The 25218-nt window shown below is 45.3% G+C and overlaps 2 protein-coding genes, 2 long non-coding RNA genes and 1 pseudogene across 4 annotated transcripts; 1 reads left to right on the top strand and 4 right to left on the bottom strand.

Moving 5' to 3' along the window:
* Positions 1-668: 668 nt before the first annotated feature.
* LOC120710733 (anthocyanidin 5,3-O-glucosyltransferase-like) lies at positions 669-2066 on the bottom strand. Its single transcript, XM_039996324.1, has one exon. It carries the CDS (start codon positions 2064-2066, stop codon positions 669-671), a length of 1398 nt encoding a protein of 465 aa, XP_039852258.1.
* A 4499-nt stretch (positions 2067-6565) lies between these two features.
* LOC120710732 lies at positions 6566-7565 on the bottom strand. Its single transcript, XR_005690000.1, has 3 exons — positions 7504-7565; positions 7204-7351; positions 6566-6630 (listed from the first exon to the last, which is right to left on the bottom strand). It is a non-coding gene; the product is annotated as an uncharacterized LOC120710732 (long non-coding RNA).
* A 3246-nt stretch (positions 7566-10811) lies between these two features.
* LOC120710731 (anthocyanidin 5,3-O-glucosyltransferase-like) lies at positions 10812-12518 on the bottom strand. Its single transcript, XM_039996323.1, has one exon. It carries the CDS (start codon positions 12432-12434, stop codon positions 10980-10982), a length of 1455 nt encoding a protein of 484 aa, XP_039852257.1. The 5' UTR covers positions 12435-12518; the 3' UTR covers positions 10812-10979.
* A 4704-nt stretch (positions 12519-17222) lies between these two features.
* On the bottom strand, positions 17223-18999 carry LOC120707953 (annotated as a pseudogene).
* A 2297-nt stretch (positions 19000-21296) lies between these two features.
* Positions 21297-21901, top strand: LOC120710730. Its single transcript, XR_005689999.1, has 2 exons — positions 21297-21604; positions 21712-21901. It is a non-coding gene; the product is annotated as an uncharacterized LOC120710730 (long non-coding RNA).
* Positions 21902-25218: the final 3317 nt, after the last annotated feature.

Genomic DNA, 25218 nt, shown 5'->3' with positions numbered 1-25218 from the left:
TGTCAGCCTTATGCTACCTATCGCTGTAAGAAAATTCGTTTTTCTCATTTTTTTGAAGAGAACGGCAAGTTTTTTCCCCCCTCATTTACATGGTAACCTTAGAACGTCTACATACATGCCCCACTGGAGGTAGTACCGTTTTGATATCAGTGTACTTTTATTTCTTCTGAACACTATATAACATAATATTGTATTCAAGCCAACATATTACCTTCCATATTATAAAAGTTAATTTCTACTTTAAAGTTATACTTTGGAATATTACTCTTCTCTACGCAACTTTTTTTTTCGAGAATACGCAGAGCTCGTATCATTGCATTAAGAAGAATAAATGGTTTAAGTTCTTACAACAGGGCAGCAGGGGCGCACGCACACCAGTACATTACAACCGGAGATCGCCTAGGAGCACTAACAAACCTAACTAGAGGATTATACTCGGCTGTACACAAACTGATAGCTCAACTTGTAAATCGCCAATTAGGAATTTAAAGTCCAACTATCGCCTATGAAAATTGTTCAAAATCGTATCAACATAATGTCAACATCTAAAGAGGCCGTGTTACACCTAGCAAACCTTCGAGCCAATACACACTCTGAAAATAGTTTCACCTTCCGGCTTCTGATTCTGTGATTCACATGGTACTTTCTTTCGTACAAGTCCTGTTATTTCACAAGTCTGTCAAGAACTCGTCAAACGCTATGTCAGACGACCCACCTTCCTTGAGAGCATCTATAGCCATCTCCCTGACCGTCGCGATCCTCTGCCTAAGCTCCTTCCCGCCATCAGGCGCCATCACCAATCTCACCTTTATTTCCAACTCCTCCGCCTTCACTAGCTCCTCCTCGTACCCGTCCACCACCACGCCCACCTTCATCTCCTCCACCATAAGCACCTTGTTCATTCTTTGCTCCGCATACAGTGGCCAGCAGATCATCGGCACTCCTGACACGATGCCCTCCAGCGCCGAGTTCCACCCGCAATGCGTCACGAATGCACCGACGGATTGGTGTCGCAGCACCTCGCTCTGCGGCGCCCAATTCTTCACCACAAAGCCCTTCTCCCTAGTCCGGTCCAAGAAACCCTCGGGAAGCAGCGATGCCAAGTCTGGCTCGACGGAGTTGCTCTGGTGCTCAGGTGGGTTCCGCACCACCCACAGGAACCTCTGCCCGGAGTTCTCTAGCCCGCGCGCCATCTCTCTCAACTGCGCTGTAGAGAACCTTCCCAGGCTGCCGAAGCTGAGGAAAACAACGCTCCGGTCCGGTTGGGCGTCCAGCCATTGGAGGCACGCGTGCCTCTTGCTGATCCCTCCCGTGTTTCCAGGGAGGACCAACGGCCCGATGCAGTGGACCGGCGGAGTCGAACACCCGGGCGCGCAGAGGCCGCACCTGAGCGCGCTCAGAGCCCGGGACTCCAACCGGTCGAAGCTGTTCACGAGAATGCCTCTCGCTTCGAGCATGCGCGCGTACTGGGCGAGCCGCGCCTTGGAGACTTCGCTGTCCCCGTCCTGCACCGTGGTCGGCATGTCGAGTGCGCGGATCGGCGGCACGCCGGGGAAGTGGAGGACGGCGTCGGGCATGTCCTTGAACGAGGACGGGGCGGCGGGGTAGTAGTCCGGCAGGTGGAGCATGACGGCGAGGTAGCCGAGCGCGGAGGGGAAGAAGAGGTACGCGGGGACGCCGAGCTCGGCGTCGACGTCGAGCGCGTCGGTGCAGAACATGTCGAGCACGACGGCGTCGGCGGCGGGGACCTGCGCGCGGAGGAACTCCCGGAGCGCCGGGTTGGTGGCGCGCATCACGTCGATGGTGCGCATGACGAGGTGGGGACGACGGTCTTCCCTGCCGCAGGACGGGACGGGGAGGAGGCGGAACGCGACGTCCGGGTTCGCGGCGGCGAGGCGCGCCACCGCGGCGGCCGACACGGAGTCCTTGTCGGGCGAGTCGACGACGGCGACGACGACGGCCAGGCCGCGGCGGAGGAAGAGTTTGGCCAGCTCCACCATGGGGTTCAGGTGGCCGACGCCCAGCGAGGGGTACAAGACCACCGGCTTGGGCGCCGCGACGGCCATGGGTCCGTTTTCGTTCTTGACGTGGGATCGGAACACAAGATTGAGAAACGGGGCCACCTGTTCTATATATAACGTGGAGCGGCAGGGCGTTTCGTTTGTCAAGTACTCAAGTTGTTGTCGTTGAATGGCTGCCGTTGTTTCCAAGTGTTCACTTCCAATTCGGCCCTGTTTAGTTCCCAAAAATTTTTCTACGGTACTCGTCACATCAAATATTCGGACACATATATGGAGTATTAAATGTAATTGAAAAAATAACTAATTACACAGTCTAACTGATTAGCACGGGATGAATTTTTTAAACCTAATTTGTCTATAATTAAACATTATTTATCAAGTAACAATGAAATGTGCTACAGTACCAAAACCAACAACTTCTCACAAACTAAACAGGACCTCAAGTCTTACCTTAGGCTGGAGAGAGCCAAATAGGCAACGTGTTAACGCAGCCCGGGAACAATGGGCGGCGGCGCCGCGCTCCTCTAGTTTGAAGTAACCGCTTCGAAAGCGCGCAGCAACGCAGCACGGGTTCAACTTTTTTTGCTTCTAGCATTCTTTTTTTTTTGAGGAGTGCTTCTAGCATTCTAAATGAAAACATTTCAAGTCAAGACACATCTAAAAATCCTCAACATTTATAGATTTGTGATCAAGAAAGCTTGGAGTTCTGCTGACTCTCTGACCGAAAAAGAAGCGACGGCACCCGGTAGTCAGATCTAGCCCATAGAGTGAGTTGGGCCACAGCTAGGCCCATTGCTGGATCGAGGCGCGCGACATGGACTTAGTGTAATGTCACACTTACTTAGAACCCGTTTAGTTCCTAAAAATTTTCACGCACTATGGTAACTTGCAATGTTTGACTACTAATTTGGAGTATTAAATATGAATAATTAACAAAACCCATTTCATAACCCCCAGGTGAAATCGCGAGACGAATCTAATGGACCTAATTATGCAATGATTAGCTAATATTGTGTTACAGTAACCAACCTCTAATGACAGATTAATTAGCCTTAATAGATTCGCCTTGCGATTTCCCGTCCATCTGTGTAATTAGTTTTATAATTAATCTATATTTAATTCTTCTAATTAGTGGTCAAACAACCCCAAAAATTTTTGCCTCAAATTTTTTTGGAACTAAACGGCCCCTTACTCGATTGCTGTTATGCGTTATCTATTATTTTTTTTTGAAGGGATTGGATCCCATTAATTACTAGTAGGGTGCACGTGCGGCATCGCACGTGTCTAAAGAACAATGTTGTAAAAAATAACCACGCTAAATTTTAGTTGCAACAAACATTTTTGAGAAACTATATATCTGGTGAAAACAAGCGACAGGGTCTTAATTGTGGTGAAAATAGACAAAATATTTGAAACATAAAAAAATATATAATTATAAAAATAAGTAAATAGTATGTAAAAGAGAGTGTATAGTGGTATAATTTTTTTTCTTGTATATTTGGTATGGATGCTTGTGGTTGATTGACTTAGTTGGACTAAAAGCAGTACCTGAGCCTAAGAACAAGGACAAAATTGAGGACTCTACTAAAGAGATATTCTTTGGTGAAAGACTTTGAAACCTCATACTTTCCATAACCCTCGTGTAGAGTCATCAATTGTACGTTCATGTGCATTGCGAATAAAGTACACTTCCATGGCTTATGATCAATTTTTCTATGTCGTTGCACCGCACGGGCATATTTGCTAGTAATTATAAAAATAAGCAAATGGTATGTATAATATAGTACGAAGCACGTATTATACAGATAATTATACAACATGATATAATGTTAACTGTCTTGACGGTTCAAACACACAATAATAATAAAGTTAGACCGACAGAAATTTTTTTATGAACTCATCATCAACTACCTACAAAATCAACCTCTTAATGGTCAATGTAGTGTAACGCATCTTTTATGCACCTAGATTAATTATTAGCAAAACATACATCACTAAGGTTGTGCACAAGAGCTTGGGTTCCTCATCGCACTAGGGAGGCGGAGACAGAGGCGCTCATCATGCTCTCGCTGGGGTTCCCCACCAATGAGCTGCTCCTCATCAACACGAACCCCGCCGTCCTCGCCGGCACCGCCGCAGCCTCCCACCTGGTCAGCGGCGTCTGTTTCAGCCACCTCTCTTCCCCCTACCCCCCCTTGATGGCCTCGTCCTCTTCACCCGGCCTCTGTTGCCGCCTTAGCGCCGCGTTGGCCGTGTCGCCTCAGCGCCGCGTTGGCCGTGTCGCCTCAACTCTCCAGATTATGAAGGCTGAAAATGATATAAAGTTTAGTTGTTTAAGTGATAGCTCTGGTTTGAAACAAATTGCATGCGACACCTTTTACTTACTTCTCAACGCCCAGTGTTGCATACTTGAAGAGGTTTAACAGAATTAAGGAGTAGCCTAAACTGAGAATTAGATCTACTCAGCAGGAAGATTGAAAGACTGTATCATCTAATTTCCACAATATCAGCTTTTATAGAGTTTCCAGATTCCCACATTGAGAAGCATGTTATGAAAAACTGTGCAGCTCAAGAACTTTGACAATTCGACCAGTTATTTCGAACTTGAGTAGGATAGAACAAAAAAGAATAAATCAAATTACCAGAACTACGATGATCCCAACTTAACAAACTATGACGATGTTACTAACAAATGAAGCAAATTAAAAAGACACGAAGCTACAGCTACATTCTTCAGAAATCAGAAAGGATATAAACCTAAGACCATGGCTAAGATTAATATCCCTACAACTTTTATAAAACATTCAACTATGGGAGACAACAGAAATAGATTTATTATAGCCATTTGACAAATACAAAAAAAGATCTAGAATAAGCAATCAAGTATTCCTTTCCAATACACATAGCTCATATCTGGTAGACAACTGACAAATCTGTACATACTTGTCCGACGTACATCATATCCAAAGAGTAAGTGGCTAGTCAATTACCTGGCTACAATGAGTTGGCGGCTGACTGCTGCCCAGCAGTTGCTCCCTCCCCATCCAATGAAACTGCATCCAGGATGTAATCAATAATTAATAATGAGGAGGTGCCTGTAAATACCTGAAGTCTGTACAATACCTGCTGCAGTGCTGGTAGTTGTTCTAACAGATCTTGTGAATCCAACTATCTAGTTCTACTATGTTTTTGGTGGAAAAAAGAATTAGTTCAAGAATAAATTTGAGGGCTCGAACTCATACTAAAAGAATCAATAGATAGAGGGCTCAAACTGATTCTGAAACTAAACACATGTGATCCTCGAAATTAATCATTTACAGGCTTATAGTACCATAGTGAGATGCAATGTCCTGAACCTTTTCAGGACCTTGACCTGCTCAGCTATGACATCATACACTTCAGAGCTATGAAGCATTCCAGTCTTTCCTTCAAAAACAAACCATATGTGCAAAACCCAAGAAGTATAATCCAAGCTGCAAAGTACTCACTATATGAAACCTAGGAAATTAGGAGGTAATAAGCAGGATTAGGGCATTTTTCTACAATAAGTCTAGGATCACTACAAGTGTTTTGGGTGCGACCTACCTACACGTCTGAAAATAGATGTAAAATACCACACAAGAAATTGTTTCTCGGAAATTATTTCTCATAACTAAAATATATATCTCTGCATTACAAATATGTATTATCAAACTGAATAGTGGAGTCCAATAGCATGCTTGAGCTACATGGTAGATGCACATGCGACAAGCACGTAATTAAAAAATGTAATTAGCTTTTAATTTGAAAAAGCATTAAACTATATATTAATTAAATTAATATTCAAATTAAATCCTAAAGTGTGCACCATGATAGATGTCTGCTATCTTGTAACTTAGGTCGATGTGGACCTATTGCAACAAGAATAGAACTAAACCATAATGTAGCAGCTGCAAAGCAACACCAGAAGAAAAGTGAGAATAAGTATCATCCTGAATTGGTATTTCGCAGTGAACAAATAAACACTTCTTTTTTAAAAAAATATTGTCAGGATCCTACGTATTATCACAAAACTGTTAATTTTATAAAAAAAATTGCAGAACTATTGTGGCATAAAGAAGCAAGAATAAGAAAAGAAACCTAATAGAATATTCTGGAGTATGATGATGTTCCAAGCAACATCTCAAACTCTTTGGTGAGCTGGTGGCCATATCTAACTAAATTGATTATTCTACGCAAAGCATGTAGGCCCACTCTGAACTTGACTACCAAAAATAGAATATGTGTGCAGCCATGATCTTAATGAACTACTTGCTATTCTCTGAACAATAGAGCATCATATCATTTCCGAAATGAACAAATTAGTCACATTATTTTGAAGCTTCAAATATAATGTCAATAAATGGTGATTTTGTCGACTGCCCACCATGCATGAACTAATTAAAGATGTACCTGATAAGAGGTGACGCTAATTCGCCCGCACAAGGGTATTTGCATAGCAGCCTTTTATCGCCATTGAGGTGCCTTTGATCCTGTTGAGGTTGTCTCGGCATTCTCTGACACATGGCTTAAACCACATCAACCAATATTTACATATGCTAACATCCATCTTGCAAAATTCTGTGTTAAACTGTAATACAAAGGGAAGGATAATTAGTATAATGGCAGATTGCAGAACCTCAGTATGCAAACCAGTGATATTTCATCCTAACCTGAATGGATAGCATGCAATGCTCCTTTAACCTGACATGCTATAAATATTTTAGCATAGGTGGAACAAATACACCAATCATGTTTACACACAACCTAGGACACAGTTCTGCAGTTGGAAAATTTCAAGACCATAGAAAAGGGGGAATGTGGCAAACATGCAAAGTGCCTATACACTATATCACACTGCAGGAACACATTTTACTATTTCTTGTTATGTTGGCTTTTCATTTGTGCCAGTGACAAACACAATCTGATTATTGAAGAAGCTTACATCTATTCTTGAACAAAAACCAAAAGAAATAAGTAAAAATTCAAAAATGAAAAGAAGGGTTCCAAAAGTTGGAGACAGAAAAGAGGCGATGGAATTCAACCTAATCAATGACACTACTTATTTTGCATGCCAAAGGGATAATGATACCACATAAGCATACATGTATTGCTAAAAATAAAATTGAAGGCTTATAGGTTCAAGAACAGAAGTACATCTCACCCTGCTTATATCAGTGCTACCTGGTCGAGATTGTCTGCATGTTAAAAATGCACTGTATCTCAAACAACATACTCAGCTTCTGGGAACTCCAAGTAGAAGGCAAACATATGCACATGCATCACCAAAATAAATGAGTGGCAACATGGACCTATGATATATATAATGAACCTTTAATTAAAATGGACATGAGAGAATGATATGGGACTTGACATGAGGTAATCATCAAATATAAACTAATACGCAAATAATATAGAATTTGAGAAATGATATTGAAACAACATTTCTTGCATACACTCATACCTAGCCATGATATTGTCCAAAGGAGCACTCCTCCCAGAAAAGATATCTAGCATCTGTTCTAATATTCTTTTAAGCATATCAAAATAGGGTGAATTAGGGCCACTTATAACACCACATTACTGATGAATAGAAGGCAACCAACAAGAAAACAAATATTCCCTTGTGCATGAGAAAGCTTCAATCTCTATCGATTTGACATTTTAGAAAATTTAAAAAGTCAGTGATCTATCCATTTCTGCAAGTATAGTATTTCAAAATAAAGTTACAGAAATTGGTCAGCATCTGAACATATCTTTGATATAATCTGTTAGCTTGAAACATTATTGTTTGTAACTGATGAATACATGTGCATCATAACCTATTTATCATCATAAATTCTTATCTATAATATAGATGGACAATTGATTAAAGTATAAACCTATTTCTTTTTACCTAAATGGTAGAATGGCCAAGAACCATAATATCCAATTAATCCCACAATAAGGTTGTCAATTAATTCGGCCAAAGAAAATAATAAATTGATTAAACACAAGATTGATCAAAGTTCAGTCCCATACGGTCTGGTAAGCTAGGATACAGTTGATCCAAGAACTGTAGGATAAAAACCTGCATAAAGTCCTCTCAGACCTTGCAAGAAGCCAGTTAAATTATAAATAACTTATAGTGATAATTCAGAAGCTATGCATAAACTAATATCTTAGGACCACAGATCTTACAACAAAACATTAACAGACCCTGCAAGAAGCCAGTTAATTAAGGATATAGCCACCTTAATTAACAGACCACAAAAGGGAAAAAGAGTTATGTAAGCATGTGCAGAACTAATTTATTAATTTATCAAAAAGATATTGAGTAAAGAAAAGTTTCTGCATCCAGCACATTTAAAACTGATTCCCCAAAAACCAGTGCATAGAGATTTTTATCGGTGCCAAGTTCCTGCAATATCACAAACATTGTGTAATTGTTTCTTTCAAGATAACAGTAGATATGAGCAATGTGAATCATCTGTTTCAATATAGAAGTAGATATGAGCAATGTGTAATCATCTGTTTCAATATAGAAGTAAAGCATGCAAGCATTCTTTTTTAGTATAGATTAAGAAGCAGTGGCAAAAGCCTGGGAACTTTTCTTCCATACATTTAACTATTACGCATCCGTAGAAGATAGTACCTGAACCAAGCATGCTGTCATTGCAAACGCGTATCTGCAAAACCGGTATCAGGATTTATCACCTACGTAGCAGAGTTCGTAGGAGGAGAATAAACAAAGTGAGGAGAAGGGCGAGAGCCGGATGACCTTACCTCTCCCTACCTTCTAGTTGCCACCGGATCTGGAAGATAGAAGGGGAAGATCCGAAACCTGGGCAGCACCACATGGTTCATCGCTCGGAGTCCTGGTGTTTGCGACGGCGGAGAGGTGGCCATGGGCAGGGATGACGCGGGGGGGGGGGGGGGGGGGGGGGGAGGGGGATGTCGGAGTGGCGGCAGCGGCGGCGAGCGAGACAGGGAAGCGAGGGCGGATCATGGGGACGCGACGGAGTGGCAGCGACGATGCGCGCGAGGGGAACGCGGAGCGGCGGCGGCGGCGAGCGCGAGAGGGAGGTGAGAGCGCCAGCGTAGGTGCAGGGGTTAGTATGCGGCGATGGCGGCGGAGATGGGGGCTGAGCCGGATTCGTCCATTGTGGCCGAGGCGAGGCTAGGGTTCTGGCAGAAGAGGCCGCGGCGCGGAGGGACGACGAGACCGGTGGTTCGTCGTTCGGGCGTGGCGATGCTCGGCGTCGGCGCACCGCGCGGGCTCGGCGGCGGCCGGGCGTGGCCGCGGCACGGAGGGACGACGAGGCTGGTGGATCAGCGTCCGGGCATGGCGACGCGTGGCGTCGGCGGGGCCCCGAGCCGGCACCCCAAGGGCCGTGTGTAGCGGCTGGGCGGCGTCCCGAGGGCCGCGCGTCGAGGCGGAGGGCGTCGGGGGTCGGGGGAGGCGGCGTCGCAGGGAGGAGGGGGCGTCGGGGGGAGGCGGCGTCGCAAGGGAGGATGAGGGCGATACTTAGCGTTTTGGAAGGCAGACATCATTACGGGAGTATTTCACGCCCGATGGCCAATAGGATCGCGGGTACCCAAGGGTGGGTAGAGAATGTCGTGGTGAAAAAAATGACGGAGGGGGGCGCGCCCTCGCGAATGAACGGGGTGGGCAGCGTTTTCAGCCTGCCAGCCTCCCTTGTCAAACATTTGGTGCTTACATGTGGGCCTTAAAGTGGTGGTTTGTGAGGTGGGTATAGGGTTTAATCTTGGTGAGAAATGTTTCAATTTCTATGGATTCTTATAGTATATAGAAAAGAGCCAAGCTCTTACAGACAGCACCCTGGAGGATGTACAAATTACAGTCAAGTCCATAGCATCCATCCTCCAAAGATGACAAATTGCGTATAAGACCCTAATAAACAACAAATTTGTAACTATAATCCTTGGATCTTGATGCAGAGCTCCATCTCGCCACACCACTTCCAGTTCCGCTAGAGTCGGAGAAGACGCACGACAAGCAGGAGAGAAGCTCATCCAAGATACCCGACGAGACCTCTAGCAATTTGTAGCCGCAAGACGTCTCACCACTAGCATGAATCGGCCGTCATCGTCTTGACCTTGGAAGAGAAAGAAACCAGCACTGTTGAACGAATTGACGACCCAGAAGAGCCCATAACTGCCGCATCAAGCAGCAGCCAAGACAAGAGCCCCATGGAAGAGAAATCCAAGCCCCCATCTTTCACAACGGAGCGAACCAATCTCTGCCGAATACCTTGCCGAAACTGACTTGGAGGACTTTGCAGCTGCCTCGCCAAAGTTGATGCCGAATCCACGCCATCAGCATTGGAGAAGGCCCCAAAGCACTTTATTTACCACTTCATAGCCCCGTTCAACGCACCATCGATGTCGAGCTCACCCAAGACAAAGTAGAGGGCCAAAAGGTCCACCCAACGCCAAAGAGACGCTGTGGAGAAGGGAGCTAAAGCCTAAAGCTTATGCGTTATCTATTAGCTAATCAGTAGGTAGCTAATTTTAGTTGAGTGTCAGGTAAAGTCTTTCAGTATATTTAGATAGTAGCTATCAAATTAGCTGGTCAAATTAAAATAAATTCAAGTAGCCAGTAAATCGATTAGCTAGGTGGATCCACACAGGTCATATGGGTGACAATTGGTGATCCTTGATTTTTCAAAAGGGAAAGAATTGGCGATGCTTGAAGTAAATTGGATTTAGCACATCCGAATTTTGTACAATTTGTTTTCAGCATGAACAAACTTCTAGCCTTTAGAGTTCCCAACCAATAAATAAAATCTTCTTAATTCATTTTTTATTGTAGCTGATATTCTGTTCGTAGAAGGTACACAATATGGCTGATCAAACAATGAAAGGATGGCATAAAAAATGATAGAATATTAGAAGACAAAATGTAACAAAAAAAACCAAAAATAAGTTACCAATCCATTACTGGACGAGCTGCTCTCCAAGGCTCTTCACGTTCGACAAGAACTGAACAAAGGCCGCGTGCGACGAGCCTCCTACCTCTAATGCTGCCTCTGCTTCTTTCTTGCGTGCCACCACTCGTGCCTGGAGCTCCCTCCCCTCCTTAGACTCCATCACCAACCTTATTTTGGTCTCCACCTCTTCGGCCTTGATAAAACCCGTCCTATGCCCCTCCATCTCCGCTGCAACGCCCATATCCTCTGTCATGAATACCTTGTTCATCTTCTGCTCCGCATACAATGGCCAGCACAACATTGGGACCCCCGCCATGACGCCCTCCATTGTCGAGTTCCATCCACAGTGGGTCACGAATGCGCCTGTAGCTGGGTTGTTCAGTACATCCACCTGCGGTGCCCATGACTTGACGACAAGCCCTCGATCCTTGGTTCGCTCCAAGAAACCCTCCGGTAGGATGGCATCGAGGTCCGGCTCACATGGCTTCTCCAATAAACTCTTCGAATCATTCACGTTGCCTGGAGCCTGCACGACCCATAGGAACCGTTGCCCGGACTTGTCCAGGCCAATGGCGATCTCCTTGATCTGGTCGGCGGAGAATGTACCCGTGCTCCCGAAGCAGAGAAACACGACGCTGCGCTCTGGCTGAGCATCGAGCCAGGTGAGGCACTCATGCCGCCTCTCTGTTTTCTCACCATTCCTTTGGCTGCCCCTGACTAGTGGCCCAACGCAGTATACTGGAGGCAGCACCTTGCCAGGTACACACAGGGGATCCCTGAGTGCATGCACCGCTCGACTCTCCAAAGATTCTAATGTGTTCACCAGAACCCCCCTGCTGTCCGTGCCGCGCTCAAAGATGCTCGCCATGGTCTCGTACAGCTCTTCCTCCGGGTGCCCGAGCAGTTCCGCCATTAGGTGGGACGCCGGCATTGGCGGAACGCCAAGGAACTCGAGGGGCGTGTCCCCCAGCTCCTCCAAGCCCGTCTGCCGGCCGGCCAACAGCGTCGGGAGCTGGGTTACGACGGCCAGGGATGACGCGCCCATGGGGAAGAACGTGTAGACCGGGACGCCCAGCTTCGCGGCGACGTCGATGGCGTCGGCGCAGAACACGTCGATGACCAGCGAGTGCAAGCGCTGGCGCGGGATGGAGCGGAGGAAGCTCTCGAGCTTGTCCTTGTACTGGCGCGGCATCTCCAGGACGAGGAGGATCGGGTCCTTGGGGGAGCCGGCGAAGTCATCGTGGGCCGGGATTATCGGCGGGAGGACATGGAAGGAGATGGATGGATTGGCCGCGGCGATCTGCTCGATTTGGCTGGCGTCCGGGTCGGACGACTCGAGGGGTGGCGGGGCAATCACCATGGTGACGATGAAGCCGTGGCTGAGGAAGACCTTGGCGAGCTCCGCCATGGGCACGACGTGGCCAACGGCGGCGACTGGGTACAGGACGACGGTCTGCTTCATTTGCTCAAGAGGTGGTTCGCCTTCGCCAACTAGGAACTACTAGGAACAAATATTTCGGAGCAAATAAAGATGCTGTTGATTCGCTTGAGGTGTCTTGGGAGATGCAGATGCTTGGCTGCGTGGTTAGGCAGGCAAGATTGCATTTTATTGCTGCGTACTGCCTTGCCGGAGAGCGGAGAAGCGATGACTCCTTTGGTCATAGGAGAGATGATTTGGTAACCTACCGTGGGATAAATAATCTGAGATTCTGAGTCATGTGTGGCAGCACGTGGATATCAGCACGTGGCAGCACATGGATATGGGATAATAATCTAAGTCAACCTGCTAATGGCCGAATTATTTACTCCCTCTGCCCAAAATAAGTGTTCATTTAGCCTTCAAATTTCATATCACAAAAAATATTCTTTTATATTATAGTAAAATTCGTCTAATTAAAATAATATCAAATACCAAAAAAATGTATAGAGAAGTACATGGATTCAATCAAATGCTTAAAAAGACGTTACTTTTCTAGTTCTAATGCATTTGTATTTAATTAGGAGTAACATAGTCATTTTCCACTACTAGTATAATGTGACTGAAATTTTCTCGGTCGATGAAATCAGTGGTTCGATCGGACTGTCGAATTACACCAGTACTGTTTTAAGTGTGTGTTGGCTGGATTAACTATTCAAATTATGGTTAACGCATTAAGCTGGTTCAATTTGGATGGTTACACCGAGTGATGGCAAAACTGTCTCACTCTATAATGATCTTTGGCTTGGTTCAGTCCCTAAGCTGCAATTTCCTGAACTCTACTCTTTTGCAAATGATAAAATTTCCACTCTTCTCCATGCCTTAGATACCCAAGATATGTTCAGCCTCTCCACTTGCCTCTTTCAACTGAAGCTTATGGCTTCTCTTCAGAGTCAGATGGCATGTGTTATTCCTGGAAGTAAGGATCTTTAGTCTTATATTTGGGAACTGGTTCTTTCTCTTCTCAGAAAGCATATACACACATGAAAGGGCATAGAGAGGTTCACGCTCCCTTTAAATGGATTTGGAAAAGCTCATAACTCAAGCACAAAATCTTTTTATAGTTAATTTGCAAAGATAGACTAAATATCATATGCAAGCTACGAAGGCAAAATATGCACTTAGAATATTATAGTTGTGTTTTCTGTGCAAATGCTGAGGACGAAACAATTGATAACTTATTTTCACAATGCCCCTCTGCTCAAGATTGCTGGGTTCTATTAATCTTTTGGTCATGCCTTCCTGGTCACCCTTTGCAGCCTTTGAACACTTAGAAGGAACAACTTGCAATCCCGTTCTTCATGAAAGTCATCATCATCCTTTTTTCTTGGAGCATCTGGATAACAAAATCTTCTTGGAGCATCTTGGAGCATCATCCTTTTCTAGATTGTCCACCTAGAATTCTAAATGACTTCACATGAAGGCTTAAAAAGATCCTCGAGTTATTAATAGTAAGATGATGACAATCTTCTAGCCTTATAAATTCCCCAACCAATAAGCAAAATCTTCTTTAGCCACTTTTTTTAATTATATAGCTGGTATTCTATTTGAAAAAGTCTAAATTACTCCCCTCAACTATAGCCAAAGTCTGGATAACCCCTAAACTATCGTTTGGTTCATTTTACCCCTCAAACTATGCCTTTTGGTTCAAATTATCCCCTAATACAATTTATCTTTTTTATTTCTCCATGCATAGGTGGAGTTTAAGTTGAAATTTTACAAGATGGTAGTACACATCATAAAACATGTTAGAAAAAATACATCATAAATTTTTATCATTATTTTGATAGGTTAGGATAATCAATAATAGGATGCTAATTTTATTCAACACCCCCGCTGGCGCCGCCCAACTCCGGCGAGTAAAAGCCATCCAGGTTTTTACTTCCTTCCACCAGCACGTGAAATATTAATGCGTGCAATAAATTAGCCAAAATCAATGGAAATAATGTGTGCAATAAATTGGCCAAAATCAATGAAAATAATGCGTGCTATTTTACACCAGCGTGTTGATTAATATTTAACGCCTCGCCGGCGCCGCCACAGCTCCGGCAAGTTAAAAATAAAAACGCACCAAAATTGCCAACCCAGAATAATTGCTCACTCCCACCACATATTAAAGGCGTAACAATGACCACATGTACAACGATAGTTTGTAAAAAGATCTCGTAGTTTTTACGGCCTGTTTTGAATAGACTACAGGAACAGTTCAAACCATCGGGAATCACGCCATCAATAGCTTCCCGTTGTAAATGCCCCAACGGATTTTCCTCTAGCTGATTATATCCCAGTTAAATGTCATCTTCTCTCTCCCTCATCCCCTAGGGGCTCTTGCGAACTCGCCGAAGACACTCGACGTCGTCCTGAGTCCTGACCATCTTTGCCGGATTGGCATAGCGTCCATTCGGCCACATTCCACCCGGCCAGGATACTCCATTGCCGCCGCCGCCGCTCCCGAGCCAGAGCCGGCGGCCATCCAACTGGCCTTCGACTGCCGAGCTCCTCCACCTCCGCCGTCTAGCACTGGTAGTAAAAAGACAAGCACCTGCAACACTACCGTCGCCCAGCCAAAGCTAGCTAATTGCTGTCCAACTGGCCTCCGGCTACCGGGCTCCACCACCACCGTCGTCGTCGTCGTCTTGTCGGAGTCTGCGCCGTCCAACTAGCCCCTGGCAGAAAGCAGGTCGTGCAATCGGCCAAGGTGCAGGGGAGTGCCCACACACCAGGTGAGTTCAACCACCCACATGCTTATTATTCGACCCCCACGATGCTCATATCTAGTTATGCGAGATGCAAATCCACCGTTAATTTTGAAAACTAGCCAGTATGCTCACTTATTAGAAACCACATCTAATTCACCTGTATCACGTGTCACAATTTTCTCTTCCACCGTCAAATGCCTAAAAATATATTCAAGGTGTTGCTTCCTATCAATTCCCAAGGAATTGCAACATTTTTTTAGGCAACACTTGCTGTGTAGATTCAACTTACTCACGCTACAATTAAAAATTACCACCCGCACTGGATCTATTTACTCCATCGTGCTAGAGCATTCATCATTTGTTTTTTAGATTTCTAATAACACAAATTTATCAATTACAACTGCTTACATGTTCTGGATGTTTTGATTTGCATTGCTCCCTGACAGACATGAGTGGTCAAATTTACAATCTGCGAGGAGATCCAGTATGGGTTAGGCATGCAAGATGACCGCCCCTGATGCCATAGAAGAAGCAGAGGCGACAAACACCCCGCTACAGCAACCAGCTACCACAACACTTGATCCTGATGCTCACCTAGTACCTGGCCTGGATGCGCAACCTCCCGTCGGAAGAATAAAGCCGTGCAGAAACGGCATGGAAACCCGCCTCCGCCTCCTAGCTCTACGATCACACCAGAATACAGCAAAGCTAACACATCAACCAATGACTCAGCAGAAAAATCATGTCCGGCGAACTCCTAGGATCTCTGCCGGTGTTGGGAGTAAAGATACACTTGTGGTGAAGTAATAATTTTAATCATATGATGTTCCCACATATTCCTTGCAGATGTTCAACATTTTTACTCCAAGATGCTCATCATTTTACTCCCACGTAGTGCCTCAGTTCATACCTTTGATTTGTTAACCATTACCTAAAAATTCATTCCCATTTTCTTACATAATCTTATCTCTACTCTATTACTAACAACTAATTCCATTTGGATATATAACACCCACTCCCATCCGCGCCAACTATGTGCTGGCCCATGTTAAATGGACACTATTTACAAAAAAAAAAACTCCCACAACATCGGATAATATTCCAGCCTAAAAATGGAGATACTATTTCAAAATTTTAATGAACAGCAATGAACCTCCATGGAAGCTGCACACACAGCATGAAAAAAGGTTCATGCATGTACGATTTAATTGATAGTCAATCTTTGAACAAACACAATCAATGGTGGGGTCCCAGCGTAATTGATGGACACAATCAATGGTGAGGTCCCAGCATAATTGATGGTAATAACAACCTGACATTAAAACGAGTATTACACCAAAATCATATCTAGGATGCACAATTTTTACTACACACGAGGAAAATGGAGTAAAATGTTTCCTTGCGGGCTTATCAGAGCTCCGGCCGAAATGTGGCAGCACATGCTACATATTACTCATTAAAACTCATTTTTACGGTTGTGGGATGAATTTGTTGATGAATTACGGTCACAAGATGTCATCGGAGCTTCGGAGCAGGCTGCTGTTAATGTTTACGGTTGAGGCACAAAACAGGTGGTTTTTACGGTTGCGGAGGCTTGCCGGATCTCCGGTTGGGAGCGCCATGAAGCGCTGAATACTATTTAGCTCGCAGCAATCCACACCAATCCAATCCGTTTTTACGCACCAGACGATGACCCATGCATGCAACGTTCGCTCGCCGGAGCTCCATATGCAACATCAATCCAATCCGTTTTTTCGCAAACAATGACCCATGCATGTTACGTAAATACAATCGAGAGAATATCTGGTGTCTCCAACAAATCAAAAAGACATTAAAACAAAAGTGCAGTACATGTAAGATTCGATTTCTACTACCGTGAAAGAAAATGGAGTAATTTTAATACAGCAAATCAAATAGACATTATTAAAACCAACGAATCACTAATTTTTACTTCCACGCATGCCACTTTATACTCCACACCGCTCATTTCCATGCATCTCTGAAATTGCTGACTTTGACTGCAGTCGAACGCCCCGCATGGTGCTCTTTTACTGGTCATTCAATGCTTTATTGATGTGCAAGAAAGTCAGACTTCATTAATACAGCCAATAACCACGACAAATCAAGGTCTCCATGGCAAATTATGCATTAAAAACACACAATCTAAGAAATTTACTACCCTCACTCCATGGGGGCGTAATTTTCCCCTCGCCGGAGAGCTGGTGGCACTCCGCCGTGGGTGCTAAATAATATTCAACATCCTACATGCTAAATAGACAAGTCATATATATATATATATATAAGGTAAAAGGTAAAGAAAACACAAGCTACAAATCCATTAGTGGGCGAGCTCCTCTCCAAGGTTCTCCGCGTCCAACAAGAACTGAAAAAATGCTGCGTACGACGAGCCTCCTATCTCTAATGCTGCCTCTGCTTCTTTCTTGCGTGCCACCACTCGTGCTTGGAGCTCCCTTCCCTCCTTAGACTCCATCACCAACCTTAATTTTGCCTCCACCTCCTCGGCCTTGATAAAACCCGCCCTATACCCCTCCATCTCCACTCCAACGCCCATATCCTCAGTCATAACTATCTTGTTCATCTTCTGCTCCGCATATAAAGGCCAACACAACATTGGGATCCCTGCCATGATGCCCTCCATTGTCGAGTTCCATCCACAGTGGGTCACGAATGCGCCTGTCGCTTGGTGGTTAAGTACATCCACCTGCGGTACCCATGACTTGACAACAAGGCCTCGATCTTTGGTTCGTTCCAAGAAACCCTCTGGTAGGAGGGCATCGAGGTCCGGCTCGCATGGTATCTCCAATAACCTCTTCGGATCGTTGACGTTGCCCGGAACGCTCACGACCCATAGGAACCGTTGCCCGGACTTGTCCAGGCCAGTGGCGATCTCCTTGAGTTGCTCGACAGAGAATGTACCCATGCTCCCGAAGCAGAGAAACACGACGCTGCGCTCTGGCTGAGCATCGATCAGGTGAGGCACTCATGCTGCCTCTCTGTTTTCTCACCATTCCGTTGGCTGCCCCTGACTAGTGGCCCAACGCAGTATACTGGAGGCAGCACCTTGCCAGGGACACACCGGGGATCCCTGAGTGGCTGCACCGCTCGGCTCTCCAACGACTCGAACGTGTTCAACAGAATCCCCCTGCTGTCCATGCCGCGCTCAAAGATGCTCGCCATGGTCTTGCACTGTTCATCCTCGGGGTGCCTGAGCAGCTGCGCGATCAGGTGGGACGCCGGCATGGGCGGAACGCCAAGGAACTCGAGGGGCGTGTTCCCCAGCTCCTCCAAGCCCGCCTGCCTGCCGGCCAACAGCGCCGGGAGCTGGGCTACGACGGCCAGGGATGACGCGCCCGAGGGGACGAACGTGTAGGCCGGGACGCCCAGTTTCGCGGCGACGTCGATAGCGTCGACGCAGAACGAGTCGATGACGAGTGAGTGCAATCGCCGCCGTGGAATGGAGCGGAGGAAGCTCTCGAACTTGTCGTTGTACCGGCGCATCATCTGCTGCACGAGGAGGAACGGGTGGATGGGCGAGCCGGCGAAGGCGGGTTCCGGGATCGGCGGGAGGGCATGGAAGGAGATGGATGGGTTGGCCGCGGCGATCTGCTCGATTTGGCTGGTGCCCAGTGCCGACGACTTGAAGGGCGGCGGGACGATCACCGTGGTGACGTCGTAACCGTGGCTGAGGAAGACCTTGGCGAGCTCGGCCATGGGAACGACGTGGCCAACGCCGACGCCGGGGTACAGGACGACGGTTTGCTTCATTTGCGCAAGAGGGGGTTCGCCTTCGCCTACTAGGAACTAGTAACAATATTTCGGAACAAATAAGGATGCTTTTGTTAGGTTGATCTCCTTCCTAATAGGACCAACGGCCTATTAGGCCCTTAATCCGCGCCCTGATCGGGGGCGTCCAACCCTTAATGGTTAGTGGGCCCCCGTTGCGCTGCGCTATAAAAAAAGGTGGAGGCCGGCGGCACACGGTACGAGGTTCACCAGTGCGCCGCCAAATCCACCGAAAACCCTAACCCGATCTGAGGGTGCGCAGGAGCAACGGGAAACTGCCGCCTCTGCTCCACTGACGTTTCCTCCGCTGCAGCCGACTCCTTCCCGCCGTCACCGCCACCGTCCTCGACACCGTCGGCCCGGCGTCGACCTCTCTGCTTCACTCGTCGCCGCCCTTGAGCGGATCTCCATCAACGAACCCGAGATGGCCGCTGGATCGAGCTCAAGTGTTGGTGGTGACGGTCTCTCTCTCTACTCCCTCACTGCGTTCCTTATTTTACCGGTTATGCAATAGATCTAGGGTCTCTTGTTCTTGATGTAAATAAAAGAAGACAAATCTTACTCGATCTGTGCACTGTGTTGATCATAGAGATACAACAATGGTATCAGTCGCCTACACACGTGTAGATCGAGGTCGGGAGAGAAAGATTCGAGTGCGAATCGAAAGCAAATCAAAAGGAAAAGATCGATTTCGAATCAAATCGAACAGCAAACCCTAACCCTAGAGCAAAGAGCGGTGGGTTCTGACCTGCACCGCCCCACAGCCGGCCGCCCTCGTGTGGGACAGATCCGCGCAGCCCGCTTCGTCGGGGCGCGGGACAGGACGCTTCGCCGCTCGCCGCCGGGATGCCGGGGCGCACGCGCGCGGGCTCGAAAGCAAGGCGCCATCCATGGCGAGCTCGACGGCGGCGCGCTCACCCACCGGCGAGCGCGCACACCGGCGAGCAAGCCGCGATGGCGCCGCTTCGTCCTCTCCTCCGCGGCCGCCATGGCCGTCGCCTCCGCTCCGTGGCTGCCGCTGCGTTGCGTGGAGAGAAAAGGGGGAAGGAGAGAATGACGCTAGGGTTTGGGGCGCGGCGACGGCGACGCGGTTTTGTTCTGGCAAAAACCGCGGACGACCGTCCGATCGCGATCAACGGCTGTGAGAGCGTCTCGCCTTCTGGGCTGGAAAGCGGCCCATGCGGGCGGGGAGGGGGACGCCGCGGCGGGCTGATTCGGCGGCCCGGCCGTCGGCTGTTGGGCCTCGGGCCCAAGGAAAGGTGGCCGAGCGGGCCGCGGGCCGTTTTTTTGCTCCTGGGCCGCCTCAACAGTGTTTCTTTTTATTGTTTTTCTATTATTCCAGAAGCAATTTCAATAGTTTTTTGAATGGTTTTAGATTATAGTTTGATCTCTATTCAATTTTGCACCAACGTGTTTATTGTTTAGAGATAAAAGTTTATAGTTTTGCTTCTGGAAATAGAAATTCATACATGTTTCCGCTGCTAAGTTAATATAGTTGCTTTTATACTTTAATTCGAACTAACGAGACAATTAAAGTTTAAGAGCATGATTAAAAGGTTATTTTTGAGGATTATGGTATTGTTAATTTTCTGACCAACGTTGTTAATTACAATACTGTAATTTCATAGTTTTTGTGCATTTATTTCTATTTCTGCCCAACGGTGATATAGATTTAATTGCATAAACAGTTGTATGTTCTATTTTGACCAACGTTGGAATTTTACATGCAATTATTGTTATTATGTTCTCACTATTTTTTAAAAATTTCAGCGGGGATGAACTTGATGGGATTCATCAGTCACATCCCGACTCTAAAAGGAGACAATTATGGCGAATGGATCAAGAAGGTTGATCTTGCTTTCGTCTGTGGAGAAGTGGATGAGATTATCACCACTCCAAAGCCCACTGAGCCACCGGCTCCAGTGAGAGGAGATTCTGACACTGATGCTGAGTGGCAGAAAAAGCAAAGGGGCTATGCTTCCTTACAGATGGCTTATGATCTCGAAAAGATAAAGTGGAATAACGCCAACAAGAAATGTGTGGCAGTTATAAAGAACACAATTGATCCTAACATTTTGGGTTCAATTGGAGAGTGTGATTCAGCTGCTGAGTACCTTGCAAAGATAAAGAATCAGTTTACTGGTTCTTCAAAGACTTATGCTACACAGATCATAGAGCAGCTGGTCACAAAGAGGTACTATGGCAATGCCGGTACAATAAGAGATCATATCATGGGGATGTGCGCTTTGAACTCCAAGCTCAAACCAATGGACTTGGATCTTAAAGAAGAGTTTATGGTGCACTTGGTATTCGCTTCTCTGCCAAAAGAGTTTGCAACATTCGTTGTAAACTATAACTCACAGCCAGAGAAGTGGAACATGGAAAAGGCAATTGCCATGTGTGCACAAGAGGAAGATAGACTCAAGAAACAGAATGGTGGGTCTGTCAATTTTGTGCATAATAACAAGAAAAGGCCTTTCCATGCTGCTTCTTCCCCAAAGTCCAAAGACAAAGCACCTATGCCACAGAAGTATCAGCAACAGCGTCAGCAACAGCGCACTCCAGCACAAGATGAGTGTTTTCACTGCTTTGACAAGGGGCATCGTAAAGCAGATTGTCCCGCTTATTTAAAGATGATAATGGCAAAGAATGGTGAGAATGTAATTTCATTTGTTAATGAATTCCTATATTTAAAGTTTTCTAAATCTACTTGGTGGATTGATTCTGGTGCAACTGTGCATGTTGCAAATTCTTTACAGGGATTCCGTTCGACAAGGACTACGCAAAGAAGCGAAAGACACATTAAAGTCGCGAACGGAGTACAAGCAGATGTTGAAGCTGTTGGCGATGTCTCCATCGAGCTAGTTAATGGTTTCATGCTTGTATTAAAAGATGTTTTATTTGTTCCTTCGCTTCAAAGAAACTTGATAAGTGTATCACGTTTAGACATAGATGGTTTTGATTGTCATTTTGCGAATGGCAAATGTGAACTATGGTTTGATAATAATTGTATTGGTGATGCTATCCTTTACAATGATCTTTATTTATTATCTATGTGTGATAAAATGCATTCTGTATGTAATGTGAATGTGAATGAATCCTTGTCAGAGAAAGAAACAAAGAAAAGAAAGAGAACTCAAGATACTTCATCGAAATTATGGCACTGTCGTTTAGGCCATATTTCGAGGGGGAGAATTGAAAGATTAGTGAAGAGTGAAATTCTTCCACAGTTAGAGTTCTCTGATCTTGAACAATGCGTCGAATGCATTAAAGGAAAATTTGTAAAGCAAATTAAAAAGGGTGCCAAACGAAGTGCAGGAACGTTAGAAATAATTCACACTGATATATGTGGACCGTTTCCTGTGAAAAGTGTGGATGGCTATGATTCGTTCATAACATTTACAGATGATTACTCCCGCTATGGTTACATTTATCCAATTGAAGAAAGATCTGAAGCATTGGATAAATTTAAAATATTCAAAGCTGAGGTTGAAAATCAGCTTGACAAAAGAATTAAAATAGTAAGATCAGACCGTGGAGGGGAGTACTACGGTCGACATACCCCTTATGGACAAGTTCCTGGACCTTTTGCGAGGTTTTTACAGGAAAATGGTATAGTTGCCCAATACTCTACACCGGGGGAGCCTCAGCAAAATGGAGTAGCTGAAAGGCGCAACCGTACACTAGTGGATATGGTGCGCAGTATGATGAGTTATTCCTCATTGCCATTGAGTCTGTGGATGGAGGCGTTGAAAACCGTCATCCATATTCTCAACAGAGTGCCAAGCAAATCGGTGCCCAAAACGCCGTATGAGCTATGGACAGGAAGAGAACCCTCACTGACTCACCTACGGGTCTGGGGGAGCCCAGCTGAGGATAAAGTGTTTAATCCAAATATTGGAAAACTGGATTCAAAAACTGTAAGCTGCCATTTTATAGGCTATCCTGAAAAGTCGAAAGGTTTTCGTTTCTACTGCCCAGACAGACATACAAAGTTTGTAGAAACGAGACATGCTGTCTTTCTAGAAAGTGAAATGATCAGGGGGAGCATGGTACCTAGAGAAATTGACCTTGAGGAGAAGCGGGTGTATGTGCCTACCCCTATGATTCAAGAGCCATTTTTCTCACTACCTGTTGATGCTGCACCAAAAATTCCTGAAATAGTGACGTCAGTACCTTCTTCGGTTGTTGCTGCGCCAACTATTCCAGTTATTACGGTGTCAACACCTGTCGCAACTCCACCCATACCAACAGTGAGCGAAGGTTTGGAACCTGTCGTCCAGGAACCGCCTGAACCCGCGGTTGGACATGAGGAGGAGGTGCTACAGCCCCCTATGGAAAATATGCCAGAAGTTGAGGCACAAAATGTGCCACAAGCAGTGGCCCTTAGAAGGTCACAAAGAGAAAGAAGGTCGGCTATTTCTAGCGACTATGAAGTTTATAATACAGAAGAGGTTCATATGGAGGATGATCCCACTTCATATGAAGAAGCCATGAGAAGTATTCACTCATCTAAATGGCTGGAAGCTATGAAGGATGAAATGAAATCAATGAGTTCCAATGGTGTTTGGGACTTAGAGGAAATTCCTAAAGGAGCCAAAACAGTAGGCTGTAAATGAGTTTATAAGATAAAACATGACTCCAAAGAGAATATAGAAAGGTTCAAAGCACGACTCGTGGCAAAAGGCTTTACGCAAAGAGAAGGGATAGACTATAACGAAACTTTTTCTCCGGTTTCGTGTAAAGATTCCTTCAGGATTATAACGGCATTGGTGGCACATTATGACTTAGAGTTACATCAGATGGATGTAAAGACGGCATTTCTTAACGGGGATTTGTATGAAAATGTTTACATGGCACAACCAAAAGATTTTGTCATGAAAGGAAAAGAACATATGGGGTGTCGCTTAAAAAAATCCATTTATGGATTAAAGCAAGCCTCTAGGCAGTGGTATTTAAAGTTTGATGAAACCATAAGAAAATTTGGGTTTAAAGAAAATGAGGAGGACAATTGCATTTATGCAAAGTTCAGAAGTGGAAAATTTATTTTCCTGATCCTGTATGTGGATGACATTCTATTTGCTAGTAGTGATGTTGGTCTGCTACTGGAGACAAAGAAATTCTTGTCCTCAAACTTTGATATGAAAGATCTTGGTGAAGCTTCATTTGTTTTGGGAATTGAAATTCATCGAGATAGAACAAAGTGGGTATTGGGACTGTCACAAAAGACATACTTAGAAAAAGTTCTAAAGAAATACAGTATGCATATGTGCAAGCCTTCACCTGCTCCAATAGTCAAGGGCGATAGATTTGGGAAATTTCAATGTCCCAGGAACCAGTATGAGATCGATCAAATGAAAGCGGTTCTATATGCTTCAGCTGTCGGAAGCCTACAGTATGCTCAAGTTTGTACACGTCCTGACTTAGCTTTTGTTACCGGGATACTTGGCAGATATCAAAGTAATCCAGGACAGACACACTGGATTATGGTAAAGAAAGCATTACGTTATGTGCAAGGAACAAAAGGCCTCATGCTAATATACAGAAAATCCGATTCCCTAGAGATAGAAGGGTACTCAGATGCGGATTTTGCGGGGGACATCGATGACCGAAAGTCCACATCCGGTTATGTGTTCACACTCGCAGGGGGAGTTATATCGTGGAAAAGCTCCAAACAAAGCGTCACTGCGTCGTCGACGATGTACGCTGAATTTGTGGCATGTTATGAGGCATCGGGGCAGGTTGAATGGTTAAAGAAATTTATACCCGGTTTAAGAGTGGTAGACAGCATTCAAAGACCACTCATAATGTACTGCGACAATGAACCAGCAGTGTTTTATGCTCACAACAATAAGTCAAGTGGTGCTGCCAAACACATTGACATAAAGTTTTATGTTGTGAAGGAGAAAATCCAGAATCACTCTATTACACTCGAGCATATAAGTACAAAGAAAATGCTTGCGGATCCGCTCACTAAAGGCTTACCACCCAATGTGTTCATGGAACACATAGCCGGCATGGGTTTAAGGGAAAGCCTGTGATTTCTGGAAAACAAAAGGGCCCAAAAGATAAAGAATTTGTTTCAAAACAGTGATGTGTGTGGTAGCTGTTGAGTCTATCGGTCTTGGACCGTGATGATAAAGCATGCTCTATTCATTAATCTGTGATGGAACAACTAAAGGAAAAGTTTCAGGTTAAAGTATAAAGTTAAAGTACAAAGTGAGATCAAGGGGGAGAATGTTAGGTTGATCTCCTTCCTAATAGGC

This window comes from Panicum virgatum, chromosome 5K, assembly GCF_016808335.1.
Source record: "Panicum virgatum strain AP13 chromosome 5K, P.virgatum_v5, whole genome shotgun sequence".
Classification (NCBI taxonomy): Eukaryota; Viridiplantae; Streptophyta; class Magnoliopsida; order Poales; family Poaceae; genus Panicum; species Panicum virgatum.
Note: the sequence above shows the minus strand (reverse complement) of the source record. Positions and strands in the feature narration are given on the sequence as shown.